Source organism: Balaenoptera acutorostrata, chromosome 4 (genome assembly GCF_949987535.1).
Source record: "Balaenoptera acutorostrata chromosome 4, mBalAcu1.1, whole genome shotgun sequence".
Lineage (NCBI taxonomy): Eukaryota > Metazoa > Chordata > Mammalia > Artiodactyla > Balaenopteridae > Balaenoptera > Balaenoptera acutorostrata.
Window position 1 is genome coordinate 16,246,089 of NC_080067.1, and position 14,841 is coordinate 16,260,929.

At 42.6% G+C, this 14,841-nt stretch overlaps 1 protein-coding gene across 2 annotated transcripts in view; it reads left to right on the plus strand.

The window, feature by feature from the left end:
• LOC103015028 (inhibitor of carbonic anhydrase) overlaps window positions 1-14,841 on the plus strand; it is a 55,778-nt gene that overhangs the window by 1,344 nt on the left and 39,593 nt on the right. Inside the window, exon 1 of one of the 2 annotated variants that reach the window (XM_007180912.3) lies at window positions 12,297-12,377. The exons of the other annotated variant lie outside the window; for it this stretch is intronic. Coding sequence (XP_007180974.2) covers window positions 12,335-12,377 — 43 coding nt within the window. The 5' untranslated portion in view covers window positions 12,297-12,334. Of the gene's footprint in view, window positions 1-12,296; window positions 12,378-14,841 lie in introns of those variants that run through there. 2 annotated transcript variants of the gene reach the window in all.

Sequence of the window (14,841 nt, forward strand, 5' to 3'; positions counted from 1 at the left end):
ATGCCTCGGAGGAGGAGGAGGGGAGTCATAGATGCTGCTACTGAAGAGGAGGGGGATGAAAATGAAATCAGCCCTTTAGCTTTTAGTGGCCGGCTTTGAATAGCTGGGGAGTCGCCCTCCTCTTCAGAATAGGAGACCAGGTGTCAAGTCTTCCCATCTGTGTCTCCCCATGGGCAGAGAGGTTCTGTGTCTGTCCCTGAGGTACCTAGTCTTGGGCACTGGCTGGAGCAGTGGTCCTCTAGGTAGTGCGGTGTCTGGACCAGCAGCATCAGCGTCGCCTGAGAACTTGTGAGATGCGAGCGTTCTTGAGTCTGACCGCAGGTCTGCTGGGGTCCAGGATGGGGCCGCTGCTCTGTGTTTTAACAAGCCCTCGGGATGATTCTGATGCATATTAACGTTTCCTTGCATAGCAATCCCTTAGGAAAAGGTGAAAATGGTTATATGGGTTGTGGTCCATGAAGATGTTGGTGACAGTGGGGAATAGTTGTGATGTGTCCTCAGGCAGCTGCCTCTGAAGTTGGGGTCTGGGCATTAACTTCCCCCTTACTTCCCTGTTTCCTTGGCACTTCTGTCACCTAAAGCCTGTCACTGCAGACCCTGCTTGGAGTAGAATTAAAGGGAACTTTATCTGTTTGTAAAATGAAAAAATACAGGAAACAAATATGACAAAATAGTTACTTTTAAAATATGGGTGGTGGGAATATGAGTATTTCTTGTTATATTTTGCTACATAAGAGTTCTGAAAACTAAAACATAAACTAAAAGTAGATTTTTTTTCAGTGATAGGGTTTTAGATTTGTTTCCAGTGCTGTAAATGAATAAATATGTACAAATAAGGGGATGTATAACTAAAAAATGAGATTAGTAAATGATCTTTCTTGCTGCAGAAATAGTCTTTGCAGTGGCAAAATATTTATTTAAACTGTTGTCTTCAGTACCTGGAAGGTAGAACATAGGCCTACTGAGTCTGCTGACGTGTTGGGAAGAGGAGGTAAAATAGAATGTTAGCGGCACGTGTTGGTTGCTATTGGCTGCATTTAATTAGGCATTATAAGACAGTGATAAACTCAGGGAAGAACTGGCTTGTTTGCAAGCAAAAAATAAAAGGAATTAAAAAGTTCAAAACTGGCGATTTGCAAGTTGGAAAAGCTGACTGCATCTAGACTCTAAAAGTGAGAGAGAAACCCAAGAGAGGTTTTCCAGAACAAACGTACATTACAACCCATCCACGTGGAAAAGACCTAGTTAAGAGTGTGGTCCTCCCACCCAAGCTAGGTAGCCACCATTAATTGAGAGAGAAAGGTTTGGGGCCAAGGATAGCAATCAGGCGTGAAAATTAGTCCAGGAGAGAACTGTGGGTGTGGCAGCTACTGTAGGGGAGCAGCTCTGCCATGGCTTCCTGGCAGACATGCACACATCCATGCAGGCTAAGGTTGGGATTGCAGCATATGTAAGCCAAAACACTCTGTGATCCTGCAGGAACATGAGAGGATGGAGGCCACCTCCCACTTGTCTTCCTGCCTCCCCCGGAAGGCTGTCATCAGATAGTTTCTCATCACCTCCCAGATTCTGATGAAGTGTGGGGCTTTCTGCACCACTCCCCTCAGAATAGAGCTACAGAATATAAAACGACTTAGCTACCATCTAGATTTGGCTCCCCAGTGATGGGGTTTCCCACAACTCAAGTTGCAGTCACCAGCCCCTTCAGTGTTATCCTTTTTGGGGTGTGGGTAAGGACCCAGGGAGCTGGCACCTTTGGCTTCTTCCTTTTTGCTATCTATGGAATAATAAACGTGTCTCATGTATCTTCTCCAGCCTGATCAGTCAGGCCTTGCCCTTGACCTTGTCTTGTATGTGTGAAACTGACTGGGAGCAAATAGATCTGAAGGTTACTAAGGTTCTGAAGGTTCATTGTTTTGTGAAGAAAACCAGAAATCCGGAGTATTCAAACCTTCAAGCTTGCATAGTCGGAAGTGGGTGAAAAGTCATACAGTCCCCAGGGAGCACAAGCTCCTCAATACCCCATCCGGACCTGGCTAGAGAGGATAATATTGATAGAAAAGGAAGACCATCCAGAGGGAGGGGCCAGGGACCTTGGAGAGCAATGAGCAAAGGAACTGCTTTCAGAGAGCAGAACCTGGATCTAATCAGGCAGAGGAACCACCCAATGCCTGCCCAGCAGGACTTCAAAGTTAATGCTGATCAGCAACAGCTAGGAGTCTCCCCTCCTTCCCTTTCTGAAAAGGAATTTTATTGTAATTATTCTGTCCCTGCTCCACCATTGTATATCAGGTATGCGATTGGGTCAGGGTGAGGGGTGGGCAACAACTGGTCTTGTTAGTCCACGTGTCACTGGACCATCCTGTGGACTCTGGCTGAGACTGTGTAGCAGATCCTTAGTATCCCATACATACCCCTCAGCCTTACCACTCACAGACATATTGGGAAACTTCCAACTGCCAGCACCTGCATTCCTTTGCATGAAGGCATTCTCTGACACCAGGAGTCTGCTTAGCCAGCTGTACAGTATCCCAGAAGGCAAGGGGATTTATGGCCCATGGGAAAAAAACCCTCAAACAATGACTGACAGGAGTTCGTGTATAAAGACTCATGTTTGCAAGCCTCTTAATGGGATATTCTACCCTGGCTCCCAGAGTTTCCCCAGTGGAATTAAGCCCCAGTCTCCACAGTGGTAACTGACCTGTCAGTACATCCTTTGGATGCCTTCTTATCCCTGTCTCCCTTCCCCATTCTCTAACCTTTGTTTCTTCACTTACCAAATAAAACATTTAGAAAGGCTTGTCTAAAAGTGTGCTTTCTGGGGAAACTCAAACTGAGACAAAAGACCCAAGGCATGCGGTCCTCTTTGATAGTGTGTGTTGTTGCTGGGACAAAGTTGCCCAGCCAGGGATTCCAGTTCCCATCCTATTTGCATCTCGGTGGGATCGTGTGACTTAGTTATAGCCAATAGAATATAGGTAGAAGTGATGTTTAGCACTTCCAGGCCTGGCTCATGGAAACTTCTTGTACCGCCTTACACAATTCCTTATTCTAGATGTCAATACATAAGGCAGTCTTGGAAACCACATGTTGAAAATGGCAGAGCATCTGTTAGCCTGGATCTCTGAATCTTAGCCTGGAGCTCTGACCAGAGCTATGAAGGTGAACTCCCCATCCCTGCCTCTCCAACAAAACAAGACCACTGCTGCCATCTGGGCTTTATATTAGCAAGAAGCCAACTTCCATTATGTTAAACCATTGAGATTGGGAGTTTCATCTGTTATGTCAACTAGTGCCAACCTAATCAATTCTGAAGTTGCCAGGGTTTAAACAAATGTGCTGCCACTTCAAAAACTGTTTTTATTACCACAAAGGCCCTTGGAAAGAGGAAAGTGAAACTGCTTCAGAGACAAATGCCAGAGGCCACATGGGGAGAGCCTGGACCTGGAAGCAGGCTGCCTAGTTTGAATGCCGGCTCTGACATGTACTGGCTGTCTGACCTTCGGCAAGTAACTTAACCTCTCTGTGCTTCGCTTTCTTCCTGTATGAAATGGGGATGACAATAGCACCTACCTTATGGAGTTGCTATAAATTAATATCTGAAAAGCACTTAGCTCAGTGCCTCGCACACAGTTAATGATAAATTCACAAATTCCTAATTTTCCAAAGGCCATCGTGAAGTCTTTAAATTGTTTCCTACAATACAGTCTCCTAACCTCCTGCTCTGCTGTTATGAGAGATTGTGCCAAAACAACAGAGATGGCTTTAGGACTATGGATGTCCTTCCTTTGCAATATGACTTTGTTCCGGTACATAGGAACTTTCCAGAGTTTGCTCCACTCAGAGGTCAGAGGGCATCTTGGTCTATTGGATTTAGGCTGTGTTAGCTTTAGGTAGATCATTAACCTTAGGAGCAATGCTCACCTCTTGACCCTATTTGGTTTTTGTCCACAGGCCTACAGAGAAGATTGTTCAACCTACTTTTGAGTCAATCCTTTACATGCATTTATTCATAATAATTATCATATATTTGATCATTTTTTTTGAGTCTTATACCAGGCACTGTTTTCCAACCTAGGGTTAGCATGCTGAACAAGAAGAATGTGGTCTCTGCCCTCATAGACCCTATTTCCTTTCAAAGGTATGAATAAATGAGGATTTAGAGCAGTTGTGAGCACAATAACTTGTAAAATTCATTCATTCAGTAACAATATACTAGAATCTGCAAAAATAAAGATTAAAAATTAGTAGTTAATGTCCTCATTTGTGCTTCTGTAATGGTGAAGTAGCTTGTTCAAGAACTGTGCTCTTGTTGAGCACATCTAGATGTGGATAAAGCACCAGAAAACATCTATTTAAGAGCACTAGACATTAGAGGTGACAAATTTCTGGAAAAGGGAAGGGGTAACCCAGGGAGGTGAGATGACATTCTGCAACCACGTTTCCTTGGGGGAATTTGCCACTTCCTGGTACAAGGTAAGAGGTATCTGGCTTTGCCTGAGCAGAGGGCTCCTGCTAGCAGAGCTTCGGCAGTCTCATGGCTGGAAGAAAAACGCAAGTGGAGACAAGATCCAAATGAGAAGGGAAGTGCAGAGAACTAAGCCTGATAAATGACCAGTTCTCCCCTTAAGATATTTGGCACAATTTGAAGTTCCATGGAAAGGGAGGCAAAAAATATAATTCCACACCTTAGAGAGGTCCCAAACAATATACCAGGTGTATTAGTTTCCTATTGCTGCTATAACAATCACCACAAATTAAGTGGCTTAAAACAACACAGATTTATTATATTACAGTTTTGTAGGACTGAAGTCTGAAATGGGTCTCACTGGGCTAAACTCAAGTTGTCAGCAGGGCTGCTCTCCTTTCTGAAGGCTCCATAGGAGAATCTATTTTCTGGCTTTTCCTGCTTTAGAGCTGCTCACGTTTCTTGGCTCATGGCCACAGCCCATTCCATCTTCAAAACCAGCAACTGCAGGCTTTCTTTGCCTTATTCAGACACTAACTCTTCTGCTTCCCTCTTCCACATTTAAAGGGCCCTTGTGATTACATTGACCCTCACAGATAATTTAGGATAATCTCTTTATTCCCAAAATGCCTGGCTAGCAACTTTAGTTCCATCTGCAACGTTAATCCTCCCTTGCCATGTAGCATAACATATTTACAGTTTGTGGGATTAGGACATGGATGTCTTTGGGGGGCCATTTTTCTGCCCACCACACCAGGCTTTCAGTGGGAAGACATAGGAGCCTATCAAAACTGCAGGCTAGTCTTGATTCAGCCAAACCTCGATTGGATGAAAGTGATCAGTCCCCAATTTATCTTCTTAGTAGAATAAAAGGGTGAAAAAGGTGGAGAATTTCATTTGAGAATTGGAATCTATGACGAAGAAATAAAAATGGGAATTCTAGCAGTGAGAAAGGCAATCGTTCCACTAAAGATGCAAGAAAAAGTGTCTTTGCACTTGTGGCAGCCAAGACTGAATGGAGGAATACAGGAATTACAAAACCATGGAAAGAGAATTTTTGCAACTCAGAAATAACCTTCTAAACAGCAAAGAGCCTGTTTTACTCCCCCCAAAAAGTCTGAAATGTGAGTTTACATGAAAAAGGCAATAATTTATGTTTATTTCTCATTAAGTAGATTTAACAATACAATAGATGCAAAGAAGAGAGGATTAGTAAACTGAAAGTTAGATTAATATAAAATATCCAAACTGAAACACAAGAACAAAAAAATGGAAATACAGAAAAAGGCATGATACATGTGTGCATTTGAAAAAGATTACTACAGGGACTTCCCTGGTGGTCCAGTGGATAAGACTCCACGCTCCCAATGCAGGGGGCCCCAGTTCAACCCCTGGTCGGGATACTAGATCCCACACGCCGCAACTAAGAGTCTGCATGCCACAACAAAGATCCTGCACGCAGCAACAAAGATCCCATGTTCCGCTACTAAGACCAGCCAAAATAAATAAATAAATATTAAAAAAAAAAAACGATTACTACACATACAATTATAGTTGTAGAAGTAGAATCAACAGAATAGGCAGGAGGAATATTTAAACAAACAATGGCTGAGAATTTTCCAAAAGTGATAAAAAAATAGCCCAAACCTTCACAGCTAGGGTAAAATCACACTTAGGCATATGATGGTCAAACCAAAGAACATGAGGAAGATAAAGGGAATATTTTAAAAGCAGCCAGAGGAAAAAGACAAATTACCTTCAAAGGAACAACAGTTGACCTCAGTTGACTTCTCAACAGAAATTATGGACAAAAGAACACAGTACAGTGACATTATTAAAGTTATGGAAGAAAAGAACTCTACAAACTGTTAGTTAAAAACATTAAAAATCCTGAGAAAATGCTCTGCCAGAAGATTTGCACATTAAAAACAGGTTAGCCAAATAGAAAACAAATATAAGGTGGCAGATAACACTCTAACATATCAGTAATTACATTAAATGTCAACAAACTATATATGCCAATTAAAGTCTAAGATTGTCAGATGGAGTTTTTAAAATATATGCTGCTTATAAAAGACACACTTTAAATATAAGGACACAGAAACACTGAACACAAAAGGATTAAAAAATATACAATGCATACAATAGCCAAAAGAAAGCTGGTGTAACTACCCCAATATTAGACAAGACTCTAAAGCAAGAAGCATTACTAGAGATAAAAAGAGGCACTTCATAACAATTAGAATTATAAAGGGAATAACCTAACAGTAAGGTATCACAATCTCAAATATGTATGTACTCAAAAACATAGTTTTAAAATATATAAAGCAAAGGTCAGCAGCGTTAAAAGAAGAAATAGACAAATCCACAATCATAGTGGGGAATACACTTTTCTCCAGTGCTAATAGAAAAATCGGATTAAAAAAATTGTAGAGCTGAACAACACAATTTTCAATGTGTGTGTGTATATATATATATACACACACACACATATGTATGTATTTGATTTATATATAGCATTATAAATAAAACACTTTACCCAACAACCATAGAGTACTCATTATTTTAAAATGCATATTAAACAACAAAAAGTGACTGTATGCTGGGCCACCAAACAATCTTCAGCACATTTCAAAAGACTGAAATCATTCTGAGTATGTTATCGTACCATAGTGGAACTCAGTTAGACATAAATAACAAAAGATAACCAGGAAATTGAAAACACTGGAAATCAAGCAATACATTTCTAAATAAACTATGAGTCAAACAAGAAATCACAATGAAAATTGGAATATATTTTGAATTAGAATATATATTTGAATATATTTTAGATAATCATACAGATATAATAATATATCAAGAAAAAGGACATTTATAGCCTTCAATGCATATATTAGAGTAGAAGAGAGGATGAAAATCAATGATCTTAACTTCCTTTTATAAAAACCAGAAAAAGAACAAAGCCCAAAGAAAGTCAAGAAAGCAGAAATCAATAAGTGAATTTACAATAGAGAAAATCAACAAAGCTGAAAGTTGGCTCCTTATGAAAATTAATAAAACAGATAAAACCTTGGCAATACTAATCAAGAAAAAGGAGAAAACATAAATTACCAATATCAGAAATGAAAAAGAAAATTATAGCAAGGATCCTCCACACATTAAAAATGTATAAGAGCTTCCAGGTTGGTGAACACTTTCACGTGCTGGGAGGATGGTGCATCCCAGTTTCTCAGGGACAGAAGCTCCTGTAACAGGACCCTTCCAGACCTCACCAATGAACCTCTACATCTGGTTGTTCATCTAAATCCTTTATAATAAACTGGTAAACATAAAAAATGAATAAAGATAATATTGTGCACAACTTTACATCAATAAATTTGAAATTTAGATGAAATGGGTAAATTTCTTGAAAAACTTAGCAATACCGAGACTTGAAGAATCAGAAAATCTGAACATTTCTTTAGCTATTAAAGAAATTTAATCTGGAATTGAAAACCTTTCCACTAATAAAACTCTAGACATGGGTGTCTTCACTGAGATATCAAGACTTATTATAAAGCTACAGAGACTGAGACAGATATAAGTGGAAGGATTGATACATAGCTTAGTGGAACAGAGTGGAGAGTCTAGAAACACATAGACAGTTACCTGATTTTTGACAAAGTTTATACTAAAGTGCAGTAAAAAAGGAATTATCTTTCAAGCAAATGGTGCTGGGTCAACGGGGCACACATATGGAAGGAGAAATGAATACAGGCTTCTATCCCATACCATTCACAAATATCAGTTCCAAAAAGATCTAGGCCATGTGCCTTAGCTTTGTCTTCTATGACATCATGCTAGCTCACTAAGTTATTCAGTTTATAACTGTAGTTATATAGCACAAATTAGAGGGTCTATACATCATTTGTTAAATTCCAGGAGACCTACTGAGTGAATAATTGGGGCAATAAAATGTCATGTTAAGAAAAGTCATCCACTTCTTTTAACCTAATTTCTCTTTCACATGAATGGAAAATAAATGTCTGTGTTTTTTAAAAAAAATCAATTCCAGGTGGATTCTAGATCTAAATGTGAGGGGTAAAACTATAAAGCTTCTAGAAGGAAACATAAGAGAATATTTTCATGAACTTGGGACAGGCAAAGATTTCTTAAACAGTTTACAAAAAGTGCTAAACATAAAGGAAAATGTTGAAATAGGACTCAGAAATATATAAAACTTCTGTTTATTAAAAGATGCCATCAAGAGAATGAAAGAAAACCCATAAACTGGAAGAAGATATTTGAAATACATATGTCCAACACAGTTCTCATATCTAGAATAAATAAAGAACTCCTACAACACAAAAAATTTGCAAATAATCCAATAAAAAATAGGTATATCACAAAAGAAGATATCTGAATCACCAATAAACATGTGAAAAAGTGTTCAACTTTATTAGTCATCAGGGAAATTAATATTAAAACTACAGTGAACTTCATCATATGCTCCAGGAGAGCTAAAATTAAAAAGTCAGCCCAAACCAAGGGTTGACAAGGATGTGAGGCAACTGGAACTTTCATACACTGGTGGGAGTGGGAGGAGAGTGGGAAGTGTACAACTACTTTAAAAACAGTGTGGCAGCACTTATTAAAGCTGAACATAGGCATAGGCTGTGATTCAGCAATTGTGCCCTTGTGTGTATAATCAACAGAAATGCAGACACATGCTCAGCCACAGACATCTACAAAAATTTTCACAGCAGTATTACTTCATAATAGCCTCAAATTGAAAAACAAAAACCCCAAATGTCCATCAATAGTCATTGATATATTCACTATTGGAATACCACACAGCAATGAGAATGAACAAATTACAGTACATGAAACAGCATGGTTGACTGTCGTGAATATTACATTTGGACAAAGAAGCAAGACAGAAAACAGTGCTTACTTTATGATTCCATTTGTGTGAAATACAAAAACAGGTGAAACATCTGTGGTGTTTGAAATCAGAATAATGGTTACTTTTGATCACTGGTGACTCTAAGGTGGATGAGGGGTCTTCTAGGGAGCTGGTAATATTCTCTTTATCTGAGTGCTGGTTACATGGGTGTGTTCATGCTGTGTTAATCCATAGGCTATACACATGATGTGCACACTTTCTATATGTATGTATAGGTTCAATAAAACGTTCACATTAAAAAGATATAAATCCCTTTTTCTCTAGATTAAAAAGAGGAAGGGACTGCTATTCTCATTTTCAAAAATTCTAAAGGTCAAAGAATTCCTTGAGTGGAAGGAGACACAGAAGTAGCTGAGAGTCCCAACTTGGAATCTCTGGCTTCTAGTGTCTTTGGCATGGGGGGGGCAGCAGGTGGCCTTCAGGACTTTGTGTCACCATCACAGCAGGCCCAGGGTAAGGGTTTACCCCATAGCAGTCTCTGGGACAAACCCCATGCCAAGAACCCCCTGATGAGTGTCTCACCAAGGAGGGGACATGTTCATCCTTTCCTTTGAGATGGTGTTCAGCAGATTGCTGGTCTAGAGGTTGCTTTAATCTCTGACCAGAAATATGCTGGCTATTTCCAGCTTATGAGCATATGGGATGTGGTCTCAGGGACCCCGACAGCCTCTCTGCACAGCACGGACCTTGTGTGACCGAGGCTCCTAAGCTTTTCTCCGTGCCCTCCAGCTGGTCGTACTCCAAAGCCCAGACGGTCACCTCGAAAGCTGACCAGATGTGAGAGGTCCCCTCCTCACTCTATCCCGTCCCTAGTTATCTGGCACATAGAGACAATACATTTCTTGAATTGAAAACTCAACTTAGCTGGCTAGAGGTGGTGTGAAGGGGGAGAGAATGGGGACAATCTCCCATTGGTTGTCCAATGATGGTGATGTCTGTAAGATGTGGAAGGAAGAGGATACATTGTTTACTTTGAGGTATGTGTGTGAGTGTGTGTGTGTGTGTATAAGGGAAGGGGAGGAGAGCCCAGGTTTGTGTATAATAGTCTCATGCCTTTGACCTTGTGAATTCTGTGATTTACAACCTCTTCCTACTCCCTCAGGACTATCTCTGGCCTCAGTGGAAGGCAGGGTTAATCTCTGACAGAGGGAAGAACTTTTCATAATTTTGGTAGGAGCTGAAACAAACAACAATATTTCCTTAGCAAAGATTCACCCTTTGCGCACAAGAAGAGGGGGGCAGAATAAAGAGTTATGGTGGGCTAAAATAATAAACTGTTTAAATTCAATTATAATACATTCTTACAGTCTTAAGACTCAATTTAGAGGATGCTTTATTAGATGAGTCTTGGTTTGTAGTTTGAATTACTATATTGCCAGTCCTAATACTTAATTTGAGAGAAAGTCTACTTAAAATGTATTCAGGGCAAAAGACTTGAACAAGAGGGCATTTAAATAGCTAATAAGCATATAAAGATACTCAACCTCATTAGTCATCAGAAAAACTCAAAATTATGGTGCAAAACCACCAACACTCCCAGTAAAACAGTAAAAATGTGGAACAGCCAAACTCTTGTACTCTTAATGTGGGAGTGGAAATTGGTTCAACCACTTGGGAAAAGTGTTTGGCAGTATCTATGAGTTGAACATATGCCTACTTTATGACCAAGCAGCTACTCTCCCAGGAAAATATCCTGCAGAAATGTATACCTATGTGCAGGAAAAGACATGTACTAGAATGTTCACAGCAGCACTCACTGTAAGAGCCCACTAGAAACCACTATTATCAACAGGCAGGATAAATAGCAAGTCCTGCATATACAATATGGGGTCATATGCAACACCAAGATCGCCTGATGGGCAAACTATACACAGCAACATAGATGAATCTTACAAACGTAACCAGAAAGAAGTCAGATGCAACATTGTACATATTGTATGATTCCATCTCTGTAAAGTTAAACAATCAGCAGAATTAGTCTATGTTGCCAGAAGTCAAGATAATGGATATCTTTGTGGGGAGACGGGAAGTAATTGGAGGAGAGGCATCCCCCGCTCTGTTAACGTTCTGTTTCTTGATGTGGGTGCTGGTTACATGGGTGTGCTCACTTGGTGATAATTGTTCAAGTTGTATACTTAGGATATGTTAAGTTTTATGTATGTTTATTACACTTCAAGAAAAATTTTGAAAAATCTAAATTCGGAAGACTTCCCCCAGGCAGAGCTCATAGACTTCAGGAGGATGGGGCTGCGGGCTGCACTGGTGAGTAGAAGCAGCCCTGCCAGGGTTCAGCGCTTCTCCTGACCTCAGCCTTCAGCCGAGGGTTGCAGGAGACCGTGTCAGAGGGATTGGGGGTGGGAGAGCTTCCGGGAGGGACCCGGAGTGGGCAACCGAGACGCTTTTGGAGGAAGAGTCTGAGGATACCTGAAAATTGCGTTCAAAACGTTGTGTATGCGTGGGCACGTGCTCTCCTGGGGGAAGGGTCCACAGTGTTCACCTCGTGGACCGCCCCTCAGTCCCGAAGAGTCTGTGTTGGAGACATCGAAGAGTTGCTTGTCTAGATGAAGGTCCAGGGGTCAAGGAACCCGCATTCTAGTAACTAACCTGGGGCCCAGGCGGTCACTCTCATCTTGGGCCTCGGCTTCTCTCTCCAGCAGGCTCCGGGGTTGCTGCGGCTCGTACCTCCGGGGTGCGGACTCCTAGCCCGCGAGCAGAGATCCAGCCTCGCAGCTCCGGGCGCTGGGCAGAGGTGCAGCCGCGGCGAGCCCCTGCGAGCTGTCTGGGAGAGGGGTGGGGGTGTGGCGAGGGCGATGGGCGGCGAACCCTTCGGAGGAGGCGGATCCGCCCCCTCGCGGGCAGGTACAGTTGGCCGAGGCACCGGGAGCCGGGAGCCGGGCAGGAGTCGCGTGCCGCCGAGGAGAATGAGGCTCGCGGTCTGCGCAGTGCTGTGCGCGGGGGCCCTGGGTGAGTGCGCACTGGGAGCCGGGTGGGGGCCGGCCGTTTAGGATGGGACCGGGTGCTAGCCGAGGGTCAGCGACGGCGGGACACTGCACTGCCTCGTCTAGGCGGCTTCGAAGCAGCCCAGCGCCTGGCTGGCCCCAAAGTGCCTTCCACCGCCGGTGGTGCATCAGTGCACCTGACCAACTTTCGCCCTTGCAGAAACCCTGTAGGCTAGGGCAGGAGTTCGCAAACTCTGACCAGCCGACCAAATCCCGCCAGCTGCCTGATACACAGCCGAACGAGCTAAGAATGGGTTTTACATTTTTACATGTGTGAAAGAAAATAAAAAGAAAAATAATTTGACATATGAGAATTATATGAAATTCAAATGTCAGCATCCATAAATAAAACTTCATTGCAACACGATCATGCTCATTCAGGTAAGTATCGTCCACGGCTGCTTTCAGGCTTTAAGGGCAGAGTTGAGTAGTTGCCACGGAGACTGTATGGCCCACAAAACTAGTAATTGCCTAGCTAGCCCAGTACAGAAAAAGTTCATGACCCCTGGCCTGGAGGCTGTTCGTCCAGTTTACAGTGAAGGAAACAGGGTCAGAGGAAAGAAGGGATTTTTTCCGAGGGCTCAAGGACTATTATTAAGAGGGGGAGGGGCACATCAGGTAAGCTTGTCATGTCAGGTATCTAACCAGAAGGATCTTTCCTGCTCTGAACTGTACAATGCCTCCCATCTCTACTACACACTAAGGAGGTGGAGGAATATAGGGGAGAAACAATCACCCTAGAATGGAATCCACCTGCCACTCGGTGCCATGTGACTGGGTGGTCCCTTGCCTTCCTCTCTGAGCTAATTTCCTCCTCAGTTCAGTAGAAATTACTTTTTCACAGCAAACACACAGTTGCTGTGAAAGTGACATGAAGTCATGTACCTAAGGGCAGAGCTCTAGGCACAGGTGAGTTATCACTGGAAAAAAATCCTGCACGTAAATATAGGGGCCCCTTCCCGTGTTGGGGTGCTGTCAGGGCTCTTGGCTGGGTAACTGTAAGGAAGGTAATGGTGCAAAGTCACTGAGCTCACGCAGGTGGAGACCCCTCCCTGGCGGGACAACGGGGTTCTGTCCAGCCCTGATTCTGTCAGGTCTCAGGCTGTCTTAAATCACTTCTGGGGTAGGGTATCTATCATGGGGGGAGGGGTAACCTGGGTTGAGCAGAAGAAGGCAGGAAAGGCAAGGAGTGCTTTCAGGGATGGGGGGGTGGCCCTCCTTGGCCCAGTGCTGCCACCTAGGGCCACACGGGGAGCTCTGCTGGGGCTGGGGAAGGCTGGCAATGTCGCTACAGCTGTGGTCCAACTATGGCTGCAGAAAATCCAGAGTGCAGCCCCCTGGCCTCTCCCGTATTCTGCCCGAACAGGGCTTCTGTTGTTTGTTCTTCCTCCATCCCCTCTCTTGGCAGTGTCAGGCACTGACCAAAAGTTCACTTTCCCAGTCGGCTCTGTGTTTACTAAACAGAGGCAAGAGCTGCCTCTCCCTGGCCCTCCGCCCACTCCATCCCAACAATCCTTCTCTCTTGGCCACTGGACAAGGCTGGAATAGAGGACGTGTTTTCCTCAAAGCTCAGTGTTCTTTTCCTATAAAAACCCTTCTGGTGGCAGGTGACAGGAATGTAACCAAACTAGCTTAAACTAAAAGTGTCAGAGGAGCGGGAGTGGTGATTAGCAGGACTTGCAAGAGCCAAGAACCAGGGGCTCAGTACAGCCTGTACCTCCACCTTGGCTGCCACCTCCTTTCTCTACCTTTTGCTCTTCTGGGGAAGAGATTTCTCCATGCAGTGAGCATGTGGCCACCAGCAGCTTTTCCCTTCTAGGAGCAGACTGAAATATTCACGGTGGGCTCTGATTGCCCCTTCTTGAAATTGTCACATGGTTGGATGGAGTGTTATTGATGGCTGGCCTAGTTTAGGTTACTTGACTCCATTGACCCTTAGCTTGCTTGCACACACTCTTTCTTTTTAAAATCATTTTTATTGAAACATAACTTACATTTAATAAAATGCTCTCCTACAAGTATGCATACAGTTCAATGAATTTCAACAAATATGCCTACCCCCATAACTACCACCACAATCAAAATATAGAACATTTCCATCACTCCCAAATTGTCCCCTACCCCTTCCCAGTCATTCCCATTTTTTCCCACTTTAGATAAGTTTTTCCTTTTCTAGGATTTCATATAAATGGAATCATGCACTACATAGTCTTTTGTGTCTGGCTTGTTTCATTCAGCACAATTGTTTAGAGATTCATCCACATTGTTGTATGTATCAAAGTTCATTCCTTTTTATTGCTGAGTAGTATTCCATGGTATGACTTTATCACAGTTTGTTTTCCATTCATTTGTTAGTGGATGTTTAGGTTGTCTCCAGTTTGGGATATTATGACTAAAGCTGCTATGAATGTTAGTGTACAAGTCTTTGG